The 21,632-nt window shown below is 56.7% G+C and overlaps 1 protein-coding gene across 1 annotated transcript; it reads left to right on the top strand.

The window, feature by feature from the left end:
- The first annotated feature begins 128 nt into the window (after positions 1–128).
- Positions 129–14,095, top strand: EFNB1 (ephrin B1). Its single transcript, XM_070605803.1, has 5 exons — positions 129–2,010; positions 10,522–10,799; positions 11,618–11,710; positions 11,918–12,046; positions 12,205–14,095. The coding sequence occupies exons 1-5, from the start codon at positions 1,883–1,885 to the stop codon at positions 12,615–12,617; spliced, it is 1,041 nt and encodes a 346-aa protein (XP_070461904.1). The 5' UTR covers positions 129–1,882; the 3' UTR covers positions 12,618–14,095.
- Positions 14,096–21,632: the final 7,537 nt, after the last annotated feature.

The following is a 21,632-nucleotide window of genomic DNA, read 5'->3' on the forward strand; positions in this document are numbered from 1 at the left end:
GTCTTGTGTTCAAGCGTGTGTGCCAGGCTTATGTGTGCCACGCTCCTGTTCTGGTGGGAGCTCTGTTTGTCCCAGGCGCCCGCAGTGCTATGGAAGGCCAGTAGGGGGAGACATTAGCACGTGGGTACGTCTGTTGGGGTCCAACCAGGGAGAGTGGGTCGGACCAGGAGGGTCTGAGCCATGGGATAGAGCCAAAGTTACAAGCAAGGAAGCGAGTAGGGGCGGGGAGAATGGGCCCGGGCTGGGAGACAAAGACCCAGATGGCGAGGCCGGGAGGAGCTGGAGTCCGGCGTCTTGGGGCCAGGGCGCCCGCCTTTGCTTTTTCACGAGACGCTTGCCCTGTGCCTTTTCCTCTCTGCTCGAGGTGTCTCTTCTCTACCGAGGTACCCGCCCATCCTTGCTGGCCTCTCTTGGGGCCTTGCCCGCGCCTTTAGACAGGACAAGACTCTAAATCTGGGCTCTTGGGGTCCCACGAGGCTCTCCCCCAAAGCTGAGATGCCGAAGGCCTGGTCCCCAGGGAGAAAGAACTTCCCTCAGGTCCCGTTCTTGACCCCTTTGAGTCTCCACCACCCACCGCTATGCATTTGTATGTTCAGGACTCCGGGTCAATGTGCAAGCCGACACTGCATTGCGAGGGCGGAAGGAGGAAAGCCCACCAGAGCCCTCCGTGAGACAGGACTGGGAGTAAAACAGGCTGTCCTTGCCACAGAGGTGGGCACAGAGCAGGACTTCAGAGCTCGTGTGTGTAAAAAGAGAGTGGGAGTATTTTCCCGAGATACAGTGACGGGGCCTGTCTAGCCCAGGTCAGTTGGCAAGTGTGACGACAAGGCGCGCGGGGAGGAGAGCAGGCCGACAGCTCTAGAACAGCGCCAACTTCCCACGGGCTGAGCGCTCTGAGAACAGGACTAGGCGGGACCCAGCCCTAACCGCACGAGCCGCACACTCAGATTGGTGCCATCGCGAGCGCGGCGTCCTTAAGAGCTCCCTGAAACCCCGCCCCCTTCCTCTTCTGGGGGCGTGGAACGGGGCAAGGACCCCGTGACGGAGCTTGCTATTGGCTAAGAGGAGTAGGGTTGGCCTTGCGTTCGCCTGAGCAGGGGAGTAGACAGCTCCGCGGTCGCAGAGGGAGTCTATGCGCGCTGGACAGCAGTGGGAGGTGTGTGAGGCTCGCGCTGGCCGCAGACCCTCGGGCGCAGTCGCCGGGGAGCTAGGACTCGGCGACTGGGCTGCCGGGCTACCTGGCTGAAGCTTCAGCGGCGCAAACTGATGGGACTAGCTCGCTCGGCAGCGTCTCCCCGCTCTTCTAAGTGCACTGAGCGGGGCCCGCGCTGAAGTGGAAGCTGTCGGGGGCGCGCAGCCCGGAGTCCCAGTGTGGCCTGGAGGAACGGATCTCGTGCCAGGGCGACCCAGTCGGGAGCCCCCAGACCGAGCTCGTGTTGTGGGGAGACTCCCACTTCTCCCGAGGGACGCCGATCCCGGGACGGTCGAGGCGTTGGGGCGGCTACCGAATTCTCAGCGGGGAGACCCCGTTGGGCAGAGGGCGCGCAGTCTCGAACAGTCTCGGGGAGCCGAGCGGAATCAGGCGGGATCACCCGGGGGCGCAGAGCCCCCGTCGTGCCTTGTGCGGCACAGAGGCCAGGGGAGAGAGCCCTCGGAGGCCGAAGCCCATGCCCGGGTTGGGGGCGGCTGTCCAGTGAGTCCTCCTGGCCCGCCGGACGGAGAAGAGCGACACCGAAGCCGGCGGGAGGGGAGCACTTCAAGGCCGGCGGCTGCGGAGGATGGGCGCCTGAGCGGTTCGGAGCGCAGCGCGGCACGGGCAGGCGACGCGTGCTTTGCTGAGGAGGCACCAGGGGATCCTGAAGTGCAGCCTGCCCCCGGGAAGATGGCTCGGCCTGGGCAGCGTTGGCTCGGCAAGTGGCTTGTGGCGATGGTCGTGTTGGCACTGTGCCGGCTCGCCACGCCACTGGCCAAGAACCTGGAGCCCGTGTCTTGGAGCTCCCTCAACCCCAAGTGAGTAACTTATCAGCTTGGTCCCCTGGGGGTGGGAGGCACTCCTTTCGGGGTGAGGCCGCGCGTCCCCGAGTAAGTGTGGAGAGGTGTTCGGAGGAGAAGCAGCGCCCCATTTTGTCTCTGGCTTTTTTGAGTGTGTTTTCCTGTGGGCGGGCGGGGCAGGGTGCGGCGGGGTGGGGTGGGGGCACTTGGCTGGGTTGTGACCCCTCGGCTTCCCGGCCTTCTGCTCCGCACGTCCCGGATCAAGTCAAAGTGGTCGCGCCAGGCGGAGCTGGGAGTCCGGGCGCTCGAGAGCGCACTAGAGAGCTGGGTGGGGGAGAGAACACAGCCCCCTCTCGGGCCCCTGGGAACGTGGCGGTTTTGGCCAAGGGCCTCTCTCGGGGGGCGAGCTTGACCGGGGCGGGGGACGAGGCCGGAACACAGGTTCCTCGTTTGTTTAGCTGTGAAGGGATCGCGGCGCGGGACCCCGCACTTGGGGCGGGTGGCAGCGCCTGTATCCCCATTCGGGCTTCTCCCATTTTCATTTTTCTTTCTTCCCTGTTTGCCTCCCTAGCTTTTCGCTTTGCTGTCTCTTTTAGCCCCCCTTTTTCTCCCTGCCGGGGCCGTGGAAGGGCGGGCGCCGCTCCCAGGCTCACAAAGGCGGCGGGTGGAGAGGGGCGGAGTGGGAGAGGGGTTTGTGTGTGTGTGTCGGGGGCGGGGGGGCTCCATCCAGCGCCCGTCGGGGGTCCAATGGAGCCGGCGTCAGAGCTTCGAGGGCCGGCTCCAGCGGGGAGTGGCGGCCGAGCCAGCGAGGGAGGTGGTTGGGGGGCGAAGGATTCCTGCCCAGGCGATTCCTGTTGGCCCCCACCCTATGTCCCTCAGACTGGGGAAATATGCTTAGCTTTCCCCAAGGGGTTGGGGAGGCAGCTATGTAGAGGAGATCCTTTCTTTTCTTCCTCCTCCTTTCCTTTCACAATGCCCCCCCCTCCCCAAACAACACACACACCTTTCAGGGCGGTGGCTCAGTGGTTTCTGGGCTGTTAGTGGGGAGCCTCTGGGGCTGTGTGGTAACCTCCGGACCTTTTTCTCTTTTGGCATCCAGAACTCCTGTTGGAACCCAGAGTCAAAATTGCTCTTCCTTCCTGTTTTCTGGAGGTCCCAGCAGTGTGCAGACACCCCCACTTACTGGGAAACTGGGGGGCCTCGGCCTGCCCTGTCTGTGCTGTCTGATTCCTGTATCTGGAATCTCTTCCTGTCCACTCTCCTGGGCTCCCCGTTAACTTCCCAGGCTCCTGCCTACCTTGGCCTCTTGGGTTCCAGGGCCCCTGCAACTCTCCGCCCTGGAGTGGGAGAAGGTGGCTTCTTTAGTTCTTTTCTCCTTGGGTTAAGGTAGAGTCCTATTTACTGGTGGGTGGGATGGCTAAACCAGGGTCAGAGTAGAGGGCTCTGCCTCACAACAAGGAAGGGGATTGACAGGAATTTCTCCCTTGCCCAGAAGCCAAACTGGGTGCAGCGTTATCCTAAGAGCAGGAACTCAAAATGGTCTGGGGGCCATGGGCTGCTCAGCCCAGGGGACAAGGTTGTGAAATGCCCTGTTCCCCCCTGTAAGGGTGGAGGTTGGAAATGCTCTCTCTTGAGCTAGGAGAGCTGAAATCCGCCCAGGGTAGCCCATCATAGGGGCTCATGGGAGTGACCTAATTGCTCTCTCGGGTCTCTAACCAGAGATAGCATACAGCTCCACAGCTGGAAAGGAGCCCTCCTGCAGAGTTGGTGGTGGTTGGGGGGAGCTGGGAGAAACAAGATCTCTCTGAGCTTCCCTCTTTTTGTGTTTTGAGGCTTTAGTGCTCTGGACCGGTTTACAGGCTTTTGAGGTCTGCCCCTACTCCATCCACTTCAAGCTGAGGGCAGGCATTCTGGGGCAGGGGTGAGGTGGGGGGGCAGGGGCAGAGCGCCTGAGGACTCAGTAGGACCTGCACGAATTCCATTCTATAATTGAGCAGATCCTGGGAATGGCCGGGACTGATCCTGGTGCCCCTGCTTCCCCCACCCTCCCCCCCCCCCCCGAGTTCCATCTATGCTCAGGGGTCTGGAATGCAGCCGCTGTCTGCGTGTGTTGGGGTGGGGGCAGGAGGACAGGAGGAAGGTACTGCCCATAGCTCGACTAGAGCTCTGGGGGCTGCTCTAGAGCTCTGGGGGCTGCCTCTGCCACCGGGCCCAACCCTCAGGCTGCCACGGCCTTTCAAATAAATAGTCTCTCTCTGTCTGTCTCTCCCTCTTTGCCTCCTGCCTGAGTTCTCCCTCTCAGGTCCATGCCGGTTTGCCCTCTCACACCCTCTGTGAGCCACGCTCACCTCCCCTCTCAGGCTAGGCTCGCCTGCTCTCCCTCTTTCTCACACTCCCTCTCACTCTTAGTCACTCTCTGCTTCTTTTTCTCAAGTCCTTTTGTTTCTCGCACATGCCCGTGCTCTCCCTCACAGGCTCATTTTCTCTCTTCCCTCCTCTCTTCCTCCTGGCTTTTGGTCTCTCTCCTCAGCCCTGTCAGGAGTCGGCAACCCCCCATCCCTCCCCAAAATCTCCCAGTACCTATAAACCCTGCTTAATTGCTTCCTCCTTGGGAAAAAAATCAAAATAAAGAAGTGGTGAGGCTGGAGGTATGTTTCCAGGTTCCAGGGTGCACGCAGCCCCAGCCCTGACCATGAGAGGGGAGCCGGAAGGGCCAGCTCAAGACTCCCAGCCTCTTTCCCACATTGGTGCTGGGGCCTTCTAGGGTGGTAGTCCCTGGATGGCAAAGGACTGCCTCCTTGGCCCCTCTTGTCAGATTCGCCCTGATGAGCGCAGGGTGGGGATGTAGGTTTGGTCCCACTAGAGGTTGGGAGGAACTAGAGCGTGTGTGTGTGCTTGGGTCAGAGGCTGTGAGGGAAGGTCCCAGGGTGGCCCCCTCCCCCAGCCTCTTCCCCTGAGAGCTTGGGGCAGCCGGCAGGCCTCACACTTGAGGCCTCAGCCAAGTCCAGCTGCTGCTGTTCAGTCTCTCAGTCCCGTTCTGACCCCTTCCTGCCCCCCACTCAGGTTCCCCCACCTCCAGGGAGTGGGAATGTGCCTGAGATCACATTACACCTTCCCTACAAGGGGGTGGGGGTGGGGGGTTCAGCTTGGCATCCAGGACCCTTGACTCCATCCAGCATGGGTGGGGGCAGCTGCAGACCCCAACCCAGGCTTGGCTGCTACAAGCCAAAGTGTCGGCCCCAGCCCCCTCACAGCTGTTCCAGCTCACAGTCCTGGGGAGGCCAGCTTAGGGGGCCCCTTTCTGGGGTGGCTAGGGACCTGACCTCTTCTACTCTGTGGCTGATTGGCCACAGGTGGGGGCCTGAGAGTGATGAGAACCCAGCAGCTCCTAAAGTTCTCTGTTTGCCTTCCTCCCCATCCCTACCCCAGGCAGCCAGGCCAGGGTAAGAAGGGCCTGTGGGGCTGAGGTGTGGGCTGAATTGAGGTTTCCCTTTCTCCCCTGAGGCCTTCCACTGCCGCACCATGTCAGGTAGATGGGGATAGGCGGGCTCTGGATACTACTGTGTACCACTGTTTGCTGGAGTTGGGACTATGGAGAGGGTGGGCCAGCCAGGAGGCTGCTGGTTGTGGTGGGAACACGAGGTTTCGGGAAGGGTCCACTCTGTGATTGTTAGGGTAGCTGAGGTGGGGGTTCTGGGTTCCTTGCCCTGTGCACCGTTGCAGCCCCTCCCGGGTGTGTTTTCATGGTAGTCATTTTGGGTGGGGTGCTAGCAGCCAGGAGTGTAAGCTCCTTCAGCTTTTTACTTCTCAATGGTACTGTGCTTGGTGTGCTAACAGTCAGGCAGCACCTGGCTGCTTACAAAGGGTCCTCGTATGTGAGTCAGTTGGATGTTCCCAACAGGCCTGGGGAGTAGGAATCACCCCCACTTACCAGAAGAGGGAAGTGACTTGTCTAAAGTCAGTCCGCTCGTAGGGGGTAGAGTTGTGCTATGTGCCATTCTTTCCACACCGTCCTGCTGCCTTGGAATCTAGGAGAGACAGGAATTCGAGGTGGGGTTCTGGAAGAGGCGCTAGCTCCCTACCCCTAGGGTCCCCTCTCACCTCACGGGTGTGCGTGCATCTGTCCGTGTGACTCAGGCCCTGCTTGTGTGGGATAAGCAGTGCTTTGGCTTCCCCATTTGACTTTGCTAGACCTACCTCTGAGGGCAGCCTGTTCAGGTGACCTAAACTAGAGGCAGCCAACTCGCTGCCTGGCATTCTCCTTCCTGAGCTCTCAACAGCACCTTTGCTTCCTCTCTGGGCCGAGAATCTCATTTCCTCTCAGGGAACCCACAGAAAGCAGGCAATGAGGAAGGGAGTGTTAAGTCTCCAGTGTACCCTAGCGTTGGCCAGGTGGGGCAGAGAGGAGGGCATAGTTCAGAGTAGGTGGAGAGGGTGACTTCCTCTGGGACTCTCCTGGCTTCCCTGCCTCCGACAGTAGTGTGTGTGTGCCAGGACCCAGCTGCTGTTCCTGCCCACCCACGCCTGGGCGGGCACTGCTGGGACATGCCAGGCCTGCTCCTGCCGCCTCGGGGGCTGGGTGGAGCTGGGGGAGTGAAAGAGGAGCCTTTAATTTGGGGGCTCCCCACCCTTGCTGGGATGAGAGCAGACTTGAGCTCCGGCTTGGGGTCTGTCCTCCATTGGTCCTGCCACCTTGGGGGTGCAGGCACGGTGGTGCTGGGGTCACTGAATCAAGGGTGTGGCTAGAGTCTTCTACCAAACTTGGACTGGCATGGCCTGGGACCAGGCTGTCCCTTTGGCCACTCTCTGACCACAAGTTCCTAGGCCCTACGGGAAGGGTGAGAAGAAAGGAAGTTTAGACCTGGTCAAGTGTGGGCAGCTTTCTGGGTGCGACCCCCACAGCTGCAAGCTCTCCCCGCTGTAGACTGAGTGTGTATGAGTGGAGAGGGGCTCAGCTGGATAGAAGGAGCAGGGGGCAGTTGGCCTCTGACCAGTCCAGGACCTTGGAGACTGCTGCCCCAGGCCCTCAGGCTTCTAACCGGGATTCTTTTTAGTAGTCGGGGTGATACTTCTCAGTAGGAAGGCTGAGGGAGAGACTTGGGCTAGGGTGGAAGGGAAGAAGTGGGCCACCAGACAGGAGCTAGAATGCCCAGGCTGCCTCCCCCAAGTCCTTTTACTCCCTGGGGTGGCTCCCTGGGGTCCCGGGGGCTATCAGAGGCTAAGGAGGGAAGGCCTCAGGGGTTACCATGGCGACCTGCTTCAGGCTTCCTGCTGGGCCATGTCAATCCCCTTATTTTCCAGAAAAGGGCTTTGTCTGGGGGTGGCCCCAGGCGGGAAAGCTGGACTTGATAATGTGGGGAGTAGTAGTTTTTGAAAACTGGGGGATAAAGAGTTTAGTTTAACTTGGGGACAATCTCTCCCACCTCCTCTCCTGCCCCTACTCCTGACCTGGTGAATGAGGGGAGACCTGCAGGGGCCCCCCTGTACAGTATGACTAGTGTTGTACCTGGCTTTGGGCTTCATTCTCCCTGGCTCCACGTTCACCCCTTGTGGCCCCTTGCCACTTTCTTGGGCTTCTCACAGGCCAAGAAGCGGTTTTCCCAGTGGTGGGGAAGACACTGAGAAAGCACCATTATGGGGTCAGGGTCAGGGAAGGCAGGTCTCAGCAGGCTACCCTCCCTTCTGTACTTTGGGAGAAGGTAAGTTTCCCTCTGCCAGCTGCTATGCAAATGAACTGATGAATATTTATGAAGTCTTCACTGAGGTTGAAGAGAGTCTGAGGGGTGTTGGGGGCAATAGTCTTCTTTTCTTCTTCCTCCCCTACCCTCTATGTAGACGTCTGTTTCCTCGATGTCTCTAGGTTTAAGGTAGAATATGGAGTAGCTAGAAGCCCTGTATTCTAATTCCAGGGCTCCAGAGCCTGAGTGATGATGGGAGACTGTGCTTAGGGCAGACAAGACTCCCTGGTGAGTAAGCCAGGGCCAAGTGGTTAGAAAGGTGAGCTGGCCTGTACCCCTTTGCATGCCTTCTGTGAAGCTGCTGTCCCCTCCGGGCAGGGTCTTGTTGAGGTGCAGCTGTACAAGGATTCAGCTAGGGGTTAACATCTTGGGTGGGTTTGGGCTCTTTGAGTTGCTTTGAGCACCTCTCTTCAATGGGAGCATTCATCTGATCACCCGTTCCCTCACATGGGGGGCCTGGACTCCGTGAGTCTTGAAGGTTCCTTCTGGCTCTAAGATGTTAGAAGTTCTCTAATCCTGCTGCCTGGATGGAACCAGTGTGAGGATTAGAAAGGGAAACATGCCTTGGGAATTACAGAAACTTTGGTGAAAACTTTCAGCTTTTTGTGGTACGTGGGGTGGGGGCATTCCCTCTCAAGTGTTTGTGTGGACCACCATCCCATGCCTGCTTCCTTTCTGGCCCTCTGCAGTGCGGTAAAGTTGGGTACCAAGGTGGAGACCTTCTCACTGTGACTTGTACCCTCCTGCACAGCAAGATGGCAGGGCCCGGGTTGGTAGCGCCTCACTCGACATGGAGGGAAGACTGCTTTTCTTCATCTACTTCATCTACTTGGTCTAGTTTCTCTTCTCACCTCCTTGGGTCTCATTTCCCTTCCTTAGGTGAGGACACTGAGCTCCCAGCACGCCCTCGTGGCTTGTAGTCCCCACTGCGGAATAGGCCCTCGGGAAGTAGAAGCTCACTCTTCCACTATCAGCTTCATTTTCTTGAAGCACTGCCTTCAGCCCTTCATTGTCCTTCCTGCTAGAAGGTCTCTCCCCAACAGGATAAAACGCACACTGTGTGTTGACCCTCAAGGCCTTTCAGTCTGGCCCCAGCTGAGCTCTGCCACCTCTTCCTCTGCTCCTCTCTGCCAATCGCTAGGGTAATCACGGCCCTGGGTTTTGTGTCCCAGCCACTGCTGTCCACTCTTGCTGAATGTTGACTTCTTATTCCTCACTCAGGACCCACTTTCATCCCACTCTTTCTGTGCAGCCATCTCTGACCACCCTGTCAGATGAGCTGTCTCCTTCCTCTCACTGCCTCCAGCCCTTGCCTCTTGAACCATCATCCTCACACATAACCTATAGTTAGCCTGGTGCTGTCTATTGCTAGAGTGTGGGCCATTTACTTTTATAACCCATACCAGACAGTAAAGTCCTTGAGGATGGGGCCATTTCTTCTCTTACTATTTCCCCCGCCCAAGAAACAAGACTGGACTCATAAGTACTTGGTGTTAGTGCCTGGCCTCCTGCCTCTTGGCAGACTAGACTCTTTTTAAGCAGGAGTCAAACATGTTGAATGCCTACTGTACACTAGGTGCTCTACATACGCCATCGTGTCTCCCCTCCATAGCCCCAGGAGATGGGGCTTTTACCACCCTCAGTTTATAAGTGCGGCAACTGAAGCTCAGGGGTATCAGGTAGCTCATCCAAGGTCGCAGAGCTAGTAAGGACCATGTCTGTCTGATTCCAAAGCCTGTCTTCTTTCTCCTACATAGTACTGTCTTGCTCCCATCTCCAGCCTGCCCAGGCTCAGAAATGGCCAAGTGAGCACCACTTTCTTACTGTATGCTTGGGCAAGGACAGAGTGATATGAATAGGTAGCCCTGGGTAGCTACCCTCCCCCTGCTATTCCCCAGTGCCTGGCCTTCCAGCTCAGAAGGCATTTGTGCGTCTCCTCTCAGGATCTGGAGCAAAGGCATTGTGGAGATAGGGGGATTAGAACGCTGATGAACGAGGTTCTTGGGGTCCTATCTTATATGATCTGTTGTCCCTGCTTAGGCCCTTTCTCCCCTCACACTGTTCTTCTTAGGAGGGAGACTGGTCACATTTGGGGACTCAGGCTCTTGCATTATGGGAGTGGGATGGGTCCCAGTAGGACACCGGGCAATGGGAGTGGGGAGAGCTGTGTGGAGCTGCACCTGGCCAGAGACTGTGCCGATTATCCCTTGGCTCCAGGCGATGCCTGTTCGTATCTCGCCATCATGCCCAAGATTAGCAAGGATCGGGGAGAAGGCATGGGTCCCAGACAGGTTGAGCTCCCCCAGCCGTTGGCTAGGAGCCGCGGGGGTGGTGGCCAAGGCATGTGTGGGTTTGTTATGTGTGTGTGTATGTGCGTCTGTGTGCAGGGGAGGTGGTAGCAGTGGCTATGAAAGAATGTGAGTATGATGGGGGTGGGAGGAGGACAGGGCTGCCACCTCCAGGCAGCCTGGCCCTGACACCTTGGTACCCAGCCCATTAGCCACGTCAGCCCCCTGCGGAAATGCCACATTAGGACAAAGGACTCCCCCAGCTAGGCAGTGCCCCACCCTGCCAAGTGCTCAAATCCTGACAGCCTTGCCCATGGGCCACCCCTTCCACACCCTGCTGGCAGTGTGGTTCTTTCTCCCACCCCTAGCCTGAGGATGGAGGAAGGACAGAAGCCATCTCCACCCAGTATGCCCAGCCTGGCCCTCACTGCCCACTCCCCTGGTTCTGGGGATGGCCCGGGACCCCCAACCCTCAAGCTGACCATTTCTTCCCTTCTGGGCAGGTTCCTGAGTGGGAAGGGCCTGGTGATCTACCCAAAGATTGGAGACAAGCTGGACATCATCTGTCCCCGAGCAGAAGCAGGGCGGCCCTACGAGTACTACAAGCTATACCTGGTGCGGCCTGAGCAGGCAGCTGCCTGCAGCACTGTGCTCGACCCCAACGTGCTGGTCACCTGCAATAGGCCAGAGCAGGAAATCCGCTTTACCATCAAGTTCCAGGAGTTCAGCCCCAACTACATGGGCCTGGAGTTCAAGAAGCACCATGATTACTACATTACCTGTGAGTTCCTGGCTGTCTTGTGGTTCTCTCCCATCATGTAGCAGTAGGAGCTTCTAAGTAACGCGAAGAGATTGCACGCAGTTAAGGACCTGCCTGGTCTGGTCCCCTTTGAAGACTGGCATGCAGTCCTTCCAGCCTGGCCTTGGAATTCTGGCCCCAACCTTCACCAGGGGGCCTGCTGCCAGCTCGCCTTGGATCTAGGAGTTTGGTGGCAGAGGACTCCAATTTGTGGTCCACTCTCTCTTATTTTCTTTGCCTACCTACGATCTAATCTTGGGAATGGCAGAGTTGGCAGAACCCTTTGGGATCGGCCAGCTGTTCAGCCTTTCTCTTCACAGGAAATTGTGGCCCCGAGAGGGGAAGGGGCTTCTAGCCCTAGATCACACAGGGAGTTACAGATAGGACTGGCACTCCAAGCCAGTTTTCCTGACCCCAAATCCAGGATTCCTTCTCCGTGCACTTCTAGTCTGTGCAGAAGCCTCCCACACGATGCCGGTTCTAATTGCTTTGCCTCTGAGCAACATTGCCCAATGAGAACACACATCTCAGTGTCCACGGAGAAAGGAGGGCCAAGGCCTCGTCATGATAGAGGAGCACTGCTCTTGGGGGAGGGGCCAGTTCTTGGCGCAGGCTGAGCTGGTCTGACTCTTCTAATCCTAGTGGGAAGGATAGAAGTAGAAAGGTTCACAGGTAGGTGAGAGCTACTTGCCACTCCCCAACTCCCAGTTCTGTCCTTATGGGCTAAGGCAGCACTAGGGTTTCTGGGTAATGCGGACAGACCTTTCTCTCCTCCTGACTTCTCTGGCCTCTTGTTGCAGCTACATCCAATGGGAGCCTGGAGGGACTGGAGAACCGGGAGGGAGGTGTGTGCCGTACACGCACCATGAAGATCGTCATGAAGGTTGGGCAAGGTGAGTGCCCAGACTGAAGGCTCCCCAGTTAGGCCTTTACCACAGATGTTCCTGACTGGATGTGGATGTGTTGGGAATAGGGGAGGGGGCGCTAGGGTTAGAGTATCTGAGGTCTGGTATACAGGCCATTCTTGGCCCACACTAGATGATCGAGGCACCTATGCTGGTGGGGTCCTTCCCCCTCACCTGTCCTTTCCCCACCCCCAGACCCCAATGCTGTGACACCTGAGCAGCTGACTACCAGCCGGCCCAGCAAGGAGGCAGACAACACTATCAAGATGGCCACGCAGGCCCCTGGCAGTCGGGGCTCCCTGGGTGACTCTGATGGCAAGCATGGTGAGTGTATAGGTGTCTCCCAGAGGGCAGAAGCCATTCCTCGGCTGCCCTTTCAGGCCCTATGTTTGAAGAAAGGCGGGACAGGGCCTAGCCTGAGATCAACCATGTGTCCTTGCGAACCCTGGCTGACGTTCCTATCCTCCCTTCCCCTTACTCAGAGACCGTGAACCAAGAAGAGAAAAGTGGCCCAGATGCGAGCGGAGGCGGCAGTGGGGACCCTGACAGCTTCTTCAACTCCAAGGTGGCATTGTTCGCGGCCGTTGGTGCTGGCTGTGTCATCTTCCTGCTCATCATCATCTTCCTGACGGTTCTGCTACTCAAGCTGCGCAAGCGGCACCGCAAGCACACGCAGCAACGGGCACCTGCCCTCTCGCTCAGTACCCTGGCCAGTCCCAAGGGGGGCAGTGGCACGGCGGGCACCGAGCCCAGTGACATCATCATCCCCTTACGGACTACAGAGAACAACTACTGCCCCCACTATGAGAAGGTGAGTGGGGACTACGGGCACCCCGTCTACATCGTCCAGGAGATGCCACCCCAGAGCCCAGCGAACATCTACTACAAGGTCTGAGAGCCCGGCGTGGCCTCAGGCCCTGAGGGACAGTCGGCCGGGACTGCACCTCTCCTTCCTCCCCCATGCCCCTCTCCTTGCCAGCTGTGCCCACCTTTGTATTTAGTTTTGTAGTTTCTTGGCTTTTATAATTCCCCTTTTGCCCTGCCCCCTGGGCTTCGGAGGGGGTGCTTGTGCCCCCAGCCCCCACGCTCTTGTGCCTTCCCCCTCTGGCCAGGCCTCTGGGCTCTGTGGGGGCACCCTTTCTTGGAGGGCAGGGTTGGACGTTGATGGACAGCAGACAGGGAGATGCCCCCCTGGTCCTGACCCCCCCCCACTCCCTTTCCCCTTCCCAGGACTGCTCGTCCACTATCATCACTGTTTTTAATGTTTTTGTGTTCATTTTTTAGCTGTCAACTCATTTTCATCTGTTTTTTGAAGAAAAATGGAAAAATATAAAAAGAGGCAGCCCCTCCCCAGGCTTTCTGAGCCTGGCCCAGCCCGGTATAAGGGGCCTGGGGCAAGATGTGGCCAGCCGGGAAACATAGGATGGCATTTCTTTTATAAACTCCTTATTATTTGCTGGTGGGGGCCAGGCTAGGGCTGTTCTTGCCCATGAGGGCAGATGAGAGTGCCATTGGGCAAGGCATCTCACCTTCCCTTCCCAACCCTCCTTCTACAAAGCTGATCTTGGCAATTTGGTAGTGGCTGCCACCCTTCCACCAAAAAAAAAAAAAAAAAATCCCTTCCTTGTGGGATTCTTGGGCATCTCCTGCCTCCCTCACTCTCACGGTAATTAACGTCTTAATTGGCTGTTGCCTGGGGAACAGGAGAGCTGCTGCAGGCAGATGACCTCATGGGGGGTGGAGGGAGGTAAGGTGCCCAGGTGGCTATTTGCCTTGCAGAGCTGGGAGTTCCCCCCTCCCCCCCTGCCCTGTTCTCTCCCCACCTTTGGCAACCTTTGGCCTGGTGGGGAAACAGAGGCCCAGGGCAGAGACCTAAGCGGGTATAAGGCCAGGTGGCCTGCTCCTTTTCTGGGCTCTGGCACAGGTGGGTGCCCCCCCAACCCAGCTCCTGCTGGTCCCCCAATCTTGGGCTGGGGCCTGGAAAGAGGAAGAGGCTGCCCAGGGCTGGGCCAGCACGCCGTGCACTTTGACCCCGGCTCCTTGCCAGCACGGCTGCTAACAGACTGCCACTTGAGTGCGCCTTGCAGGCGCTCCCAGAGTGGCCATGGAAGGAGCCGGGCCTTACACCATCCACACTGCCTCCTGGCCAGCTGCCCACCCCAGTGCCAGGTGGGAGAGGGAGCGGAACAGCCAGCCCCTTCCAGGTGGCAGTCGGAAGGGTTTTTTGTTTTTGTTTCTGTTGCCATTTGTGTAAATACTAGTCTTTTTGGAAAAAATAATGTAAAGATGTTTTGTATAAACTCTGAATTATTTTCTTGTTGCCTTTTTCTTAGAAAAAATGAGAACTAAAAAAAAATTAACCACATGGAGAAATGGGTGTAAAATGGTGTCGTGATGTTGGGGAATGAGGTGTGCGTGTATGAGTGAGTATGTCAGTGTGAGAGAATGTGTGTGTGTGTGTGTGAAAGATTTCCTGTGCACAAAACACTGGCGGTCTGGGCAGGTATGGCAAGAGGGCGGCTGTCCTTGTGGCGCAAGATGTTTTAAGTGCCCTATGCCCCTCCTGCTCTCCCCCCAAATTTCTCTGCCGCCTTCTGCTGCTGGAGCCTGTGACCATTTCCTCCTCTCTATCCTGTCACCTCTGTGGCATAGGCCATGTGCATCTGCCCAGTCTGGCACTAGGCTCAGCTAGAGAGGGTTGATGGGGGAGGGGGTGTTCCCATGGGGACCTGGGTGTGTCTTCAAGTACTGCCACCACCTGGCTGGAGCTAGGTCTGGGACCTGCTGGCAGGCCCAGCCCTGCCCAGCCTAAAGACACCTGGAGCTGGATAGAAGTAACTTCCCAAGAGGTGGGCCTCAGTTGCGGCCCACTGGGTGCTGGGGCTGCTTCAGGCTGCCCAGTTCACTTCTTAGCCAGAAGAATCTTCCTTCTCCTGTCTTCAGAGCTGGGGCACACCAGAGCATACTTGGGGGCTTGCTGGTAGTTGAAACCCTCGAGCTAGAGCAGCCCTGAGCACCCACTCTCCTTCCCACAGGCTGATGAGTAACTTGCTCGGGTCAGAGAGGATGGTGAGGGCCCTGAGGGGGATTTGGCCTTAATCCCACAGCAGAGACACAGATTGGCAGGGCCAGGGGCCTTCCTGCTCCAGCCTGGAGCAGCCTGCAGGTCTTGTGGGGGGCACTCCCTGTGGAGATGGCTAAGGCAGATGTCAGGAGAGGAGGACAAGTGAGATCCCAGCAGCTAAAAATGGGTAAGAAGGCACTGGAGGAAAGGAGGAGGAGGAAGGAAGGGGAGGGTTAGTTAGTGATCCAGAGCAGGAAGTCCCAGCAAACCAGCCAAGGAGCAGGCATGGTTCTGAGGGAAGTGGGAAGCGCATGGAGAAGGGAGGGGGAGGAGAGCCACAGGATCTGCAGGGGAGGGAAGGGAGGCTGGGCTGGAGCAGGGCTGGGCCCGGCTGTGGTGCTCGCTCCCGGAGCCAGCTGGGGCAGAGGCTGTTTATTTGGTTTCTCATTAACCAAAGGAAGTGCCTGGATCAGATGGGGCCTCTGCTTGCTTGACTGCCTGCCCAGAGTGCCCTCCCCCTCCCTGGGCTGGGGGTCTCTAACCAGGGCTGGTTCAGGCCAGATTGATGTCTCTTAACTGGGGTGGAGCCTGACCCGGGTTGGATGCGCCCTTCCCACACTTCTCCAACTGAATGTCCTTGGGTGGTCCTCACCCTACTGCTGGGAGATTGAGTTCCTGGGGGCCCCTTGGGAGTAGCTGTGGGAGTGTGAAGTAAAATCTGTGGGAGAAAGTAAAGGAAAGTATTGGACAGCCCAGAAGGTTTGTGACTGACTGTTCCCACTTTCCTGGCCCGGGCACTGTGGCTGGTGCTGGTTTGAACTCAGTGCCTATGCTGTGCCGGCCACACAGTGGTGCTCAGTAGCTCCTTGTGGCAAAGTGTTCTTTACCTGGACAGTGCCTGCCACTTTTTTCAAACTCTTTTGCACACATTATCTCATTGATGTCATAAGCTGCTCTGTGAGGGTGGAAGGGGGGGAATTACTTGCCTCATATTTGAAATGAGGAAACTGAGACCCTACGAGGGGCAGTGACTTGCCCAAGAACACACATCAAAGCACTAGGATTCAAGCCCAGGCCTTTTACTACACCATGAGTAAATAGAAGTTCCTTGAGGGTGATTCTCGTTTGCCTCCATCCCCTGCTCCTTGCCCCGCCTCTGGTGAGACCGAGCAAGCATGCTTCCTTGGGGATCTTTAAGAACAGGAGCCCTCCCCACCGTTCCCTTCCCATCTGTGTGGGTCAGGGAGGGACCAAACTTAGCTTGCTGGAGGCAGGAGGTGGGAGCCTTCTGTGATAGGTCCCCAGACCGGCTCCACCCTCAGCTCTCCTTCCTGTCCCAGCTGGGCCCAAGCTCCTGGTGAGTCAGGGATAGAGGATGCTTCCCAGGTGAGGGTGGGGCTGCCTGGCTTCCTCCTCAGGCTGAGCCCAGATCACCAATGAAGCCAAGCTGAGCAGGTGCTAACCAGACCTCAGTTCACCTGAAGGGACAGGCCTTATGGAGCTGGAAGGCCAGGGCTCTTGTGACTTATTGCACTGGTCCATTTTAAGCTCCCAGGAGGCCTCCCTGAGGCACCGGGGACGTGGATGGCTTGGCAGCTCCAGGCAGGGGCATGACAGTGGGCTGAAGAGCCCAAAGAGAGACCCAGGCCCGACTGGAACCGTCCTAGGTTGGGTCCTGCTGAGCAAGCGGCGCTTTGGCCACCTGGCATCAATCACTCTCGGAAATCCGGCCCGCCTGCCTGCCTGCCTGGCCTCCTGTCCTGCCCGGGCACGTCACAGTCCCACTGACACCCCAGCTGAGTCAGCCCCAGCTTGCCTGGGGACCCTCCTCACCCATCTGCTGCCAGCCTCCTGTACAGCTGGCCATCGGATCTGGGGGGCTGGGGCCCCAGCTGGTGCTTGTTAGGTTGGCTCCCCCTTTGGGAGGCTGCTGAGGAGGAGACCAGCCCCCACTCAGGACAGGGGTCATGGAGCCCAAACTGAAAGCAATTTAAGGGCATGGGGGAGACAGTAATTATAGGTTCTGTTTCCAATGGTTAATTATCCAGCTGGCAAAGAGAAAGGAAAGAGGGAAAGCTGGGGGTGGGGGAAATAAGGAATGTGTGAAGGGATATGGGAGGGTGGGAGGAGTTTGCTCCGGGGCCCTTTGATACAAGGCAGAGAGCCAGGGCTGAGGAGCTGGAGGCTGAGGGCCTGTCCCAGCTCTAATGTGATTCTCTTATTGACCAGGGGTACAGAGGTCCCTGCTTCTTTGGGCCTCAATGCCCCTGTCTGGGTACTGAGGAGTGGGACTAGGATTCTTCATCTATTCAGAAAATATTTACTGAGCACCTACTGTATGCCAGTCAGTGGTCCAGGCACGAGGGTACAGTGAAGAACAGGATAGACAAGGTCCCTGCTCCCAGAGACTTCACGTTCTAGAAAGGCCTTTGTGCACCTGGCTAGCTCTTAACTGTGCTTCTGTGGTGACAGGTCGTGGGAATGTGAGAGGCAAAATGGAGGATACATAGATTAAAAACTTCTGTTCTAAAGTTAGCCTTTCACACATTCATTCATCCATTTTTTTTTTCTAACAGATGTTGAATGCCTGGCATGTAGTAAGCACCAATAAATGGTAGCTGTTGCTTTTCCCGTGAGGTGTAGTGTGGGCAGTTCGACTCTGGGGCTGGGCTTCCCAGGGACCCTTCTTGCTTTGAGTGTGGACCCCAAGCCCTGACTCATTGCCATCATCACTGACCAAAGCTGGCCTTTTGCAAAGTTCCTAGACATCCTCATCAGAAGTTATCCTGAGGCTCCAATCCCAGCCTGCCTGCCCCAGCCCCCAGAACCTGGGCTGGGGGCTGGGCAAAATGTACTGATGATAAACACTTGCTAAAGCCAAAGTAGAAGAGGTGTATGTGGTCAGCCCTTGCCCACTCCTGCGGCCCTGTGGGCTGGTCTCTCCCAGCCTCCCCAGAGGCAGCGGGTGAGGAACTGACTTCTGAGAGAGGAGCTTCCTTCTTTCTGTGGCCAGGGCCCTAGGGAGAGTCTCCAGGTGGCTCCTTTGGTCCCAGGGTACCAGGAGAAGTCAAGGAAATCCTGGAATCCAACCTGCGCCGGGAACTCTCCGCTGGCTGGATTCTGTTGGACAGGGTCCTTGCTCTCCAGGGGACTGGCTGGTGGCCTCCTTGGCTTCTCTCATGCTTGTTCAGTAGAATCTGAGAGGTCAGATGCCAGGAAATGGTAGAGCTAGGACTTTCCTGAGAGCTCCTTTGCAGACCAAAACCCTTATTGGGAAACTGAGGCCCAGACATCAGAAGGGACTTACTCAAGGGCACACAGGGAGTGCTGGCAGAGCCCAGCCTCAGAACCAGCTCCCTTGCCTCACAGACCACAGCTGTGTGCCCTTCTTGCACACTGTTGCTTTGTTCTCCTAGCATCCCCAGGAGTTTGTGTGTGTGTGTGAACCAAATAAACCTATATATACACAGTATTTATATTGACAAATGATGTAAGTTTACACAAGGCAATTACCAAAAGAACACATTATAACCCTGAGGAAAACATGGTCCTGGGAGCTTTAGGCCTGGTCAGAGCAGATCTCGAAAATGCACTGACAGTTTGGCCCCCTCCTTGGAGGCCCCTCTCCTGTGGTACCTCAAGCAGCTCTGAAGTCACTCATCAGCACAATAGTTTGGAGGCATCTGTAGGGGCCAGACCTGCTGGTTGGTGGCCCAGACCCAGAATTGGGCATCTCAAGGCTGAGCGGGGCCTTAAAGGTCATGCATTCACCTTCCCTAGGAGCCCAGCGTGGCCATCCAGCCTCCTGTGCACACCTCCTCCCTCCCTCTCCCACCCAGGCATCGGGCCTTTCTGGCCAGCCTGACAGTTAGCTGTCCTTGCCCTGTCTTCAGTCCCCCAGCACACACTAATAGCCATAGCAGTAACATGCTTTCACATGCAAATTGCTATGGAATTCTCAGGCCCTGTTGGTGCCCCAGCCCCCAAGGCCTCCCCCTGGGCAGATTCAGAGAAGAGAATGGAATCTTTCAAGCTGTTAGGGCGTTTAGAGACCTTCTAGTCCAGCCCCCTTGCTGTATGGATGGGAAAACTGAGGCCAAGACAGGGGAAGAAGGAACTGCCTAGAGTCACACAGAAAGTTCACCGGGACTGGCCCTCACCCAGGTCTTCTGACTTCCAGCCCATTGCCTCTTAAAACCACCAAACAGCCTCCCAATCCCCTGTCCCCACCCCCCATCATGGGTTGTTTAGCATGGACTCTGGAGTCCCTTCCTCTGGCGTAGATGCTCCTCCGAGGCACCCCTCAGTGGGGCCCAGAAGTGTGGAATTCAGAGAAGAAAAGGCCAGAAGTGTCTGTGACTTAAGGGCCTTCCTCAGGGAAAGGAGCCATCCTCTTTTGAAACAGGCAACAGGCAGGATTTGCTCCCTTCTCTCTCTGTGCGCACCACCCCCCACCACCAATCCTGGCCAAACTGCTCTCGCCCCCACAGCAGGCCTCCCAAGCCGTGCCAGGCCTTCTCCTGGACCCTAGCCCCACCAGATCTCCCCAGGTTTTTGCATCATCACTCTGCTGGAGTTGCCACCAGCAAAGCCTGGATCCTGGGAAGCCCTGGGAACCGAGGTCCCAGCTGGGGTATGGAAAAATCTCCCTTCCCATCAGTTCAGCTGAAACAAGATTGGAATTTTCTGAAATGAACTTTACAAGGAAATGAAAATAAACACCAAAAGGGAACAAGAGACCAGTTTACAGAGCACAGGTGTCTGCTCCCAGCTCAGCCGAGGTCTTGCCACAGATGGGCCCAAGCTAGAAACTTCTGGGTTATCCTTCAGTTCTGCCTCTGACATAGCTCTTGACTCTGCCCGTTTCTGACCACCCACAACACCACCACGCTGGCTCACGCCACCTTCATCTTCCCACTGGACCATGACCATTGCCTCCTGACTGCTCTCCCTGCTTCTATCTTGCCCTCTGCTGCAAAACGGGAGCCGAAATGATCTTCCCCAAACTCAGTCCTGACCTTGTCAATCATTGTTTACCTTTTAAATTTGTCAATCATCCCTCAACTCCTCAGCATGGCTGTCAGGTCCCTGGGTAATCTGGCCCCTAGCTGTGTTTTAAGCTTTGTACCTCTACCACTCCACACCACACTCTCCTTACACGCCAACAAAACAAACCTACTCACTGGTCCCTGACCAGAACAGGCACTCTTAAGCCTCTGAGCCTTTCTGTATGTACTTCCGTCAGTCAGAAATGCTCGTCCCCTTGCCCCTGGCCTGGCAAACTCCTGTTGATCCTTCATAGACACTTCTGACTCCCCGGTCCAGGCAAAGTTGGTGCTGCTTCTCAGCTCTCATAGCGCTTCTGCTTACCTGTGTCTGTTTCCCCCAGTAGATTGTGAGCTTCTGGAGGGCAGGAGCTGTGTCTAATTAATTTCTGTGTCTCACCTAGAGTGAGGCCCAGCACAGAGCTTAGCACAGAGACAATATCAATAAACCTTTGAAACGTTTGCCAAATTGAATGGGCTTGGCTGGGCTGGGGCAGTCATCCCAGGGCTCTGTACCTGCCCTCCACCTGCTCACATTACTGTCTAGCCAATCTGGAGAGTCGATGTCTTATTATATTACCCTCCAATAAAAGTGAACATTTATTGAGGACTTATTATGGGCCAGGCACCACGCTTAATGCTTCATGTGCATTACTCCATTGATACCTCATGTCTCAATGAGGTCTCCGAGAGGTCCTTATCTGAGGTAGGACCATGATTAGCCCTGTTTTACAGATGAGGAAATGGAGGCTCAGAGAGGGAAAGTACCTTGCCCATGGGCACATGGCGAGGGAAGTTGTAGAACAAGGATTTGAACCCAAGAAGCCTGAATCCAGAGTCCAGATACTCAGGTACTTGCCACGCTAGTGAGGTGGTTGGTGGTGCCAGCATGGGGAGAGAGTGGGGCTGGGCCCTCGGCCTGCACCCGTGATGTCAGCCATGTGGCTTCAGAGGCCATCTAGCGTAGTAGTTAAGAGGCCAGACTCTGGAGTCAAGCTGCCATGGTTTACATTCCAGTTCACCACTTTCTAGCTATGAATTCTCATGTAAGCTACTTAAACCCCTCTGTGTTTCTGTTTTTTCCTCCGTAAGATGGGGCCAAGAATAGAAGCCATCTCATGAGACTACAGTGAGGAGTAAGTGAATGCACACATGGCAAGCCCTGGCAATTGCTCAGTAGGTACCATTTGCTAGTCTTTGAGTCCTGAGGCAGGCTTTGGCTCCTGTCACCCAGCTGTAGGCAGCCCAAGTCTGCTCCAGGCTGCTCTAGGCTGCTCTGCCTGGCTACTTGAATCAGAGTCTTAGTGGCCAGAGATTCTCTGGCCTTGGCCTCAGCCTGAGTTGCTATGGCCCCAACTAGAGTCCAGCGGTGGTGAGCTGCAAGCTCCTCCAGGCCCCAGCCCCAGGGCTTGGCTGGCCTGGGCTTGGCTCCCAAAGGCCCAAGGCAAGGAATACCCAGGCCTCTGTGCCCCGACAGGAATTTGGAGTCAGGGTTGGAGGCTGCATTTGAGTCTCGACTTTGCCATTTGCCACTAATACTTCAATAAGTCATCTCTTCTCTTGAGGTTTCTTCTCCTGTTGGGACTGGGATGATGTAAGCAAAACTGCTTTGTAAAAAGTAGCAAGGGTACTTTGATGCAAGGAGCCACCACTTCCCATCAGAATGTGTATTCCTTTTGGGCAATGAATCTGGCACTCAGTAGAGAGCTGATGAATGCACGAACAAGTGAGTGTCTCTCCCAACCGGAACGTGTGCTCATCCCCAGCAAGGCTCCAGCAGCCAGAGGTCCAGTTCCGAAGC

This window comes from Equus przewalskii, chromosome X (assembly GCF_037783145.1).
Source record: "Equus przewalskii isolate Varuska chromosome X, EquPr2, whole genome shotgun sequence".
In the NCBI taxonomy this organism is placed as follows: Eukaryota; Metazoa; Chordata; class Mammalia; order Perissodactyla; family Equidae; genus Equus; species Equus przewalskii.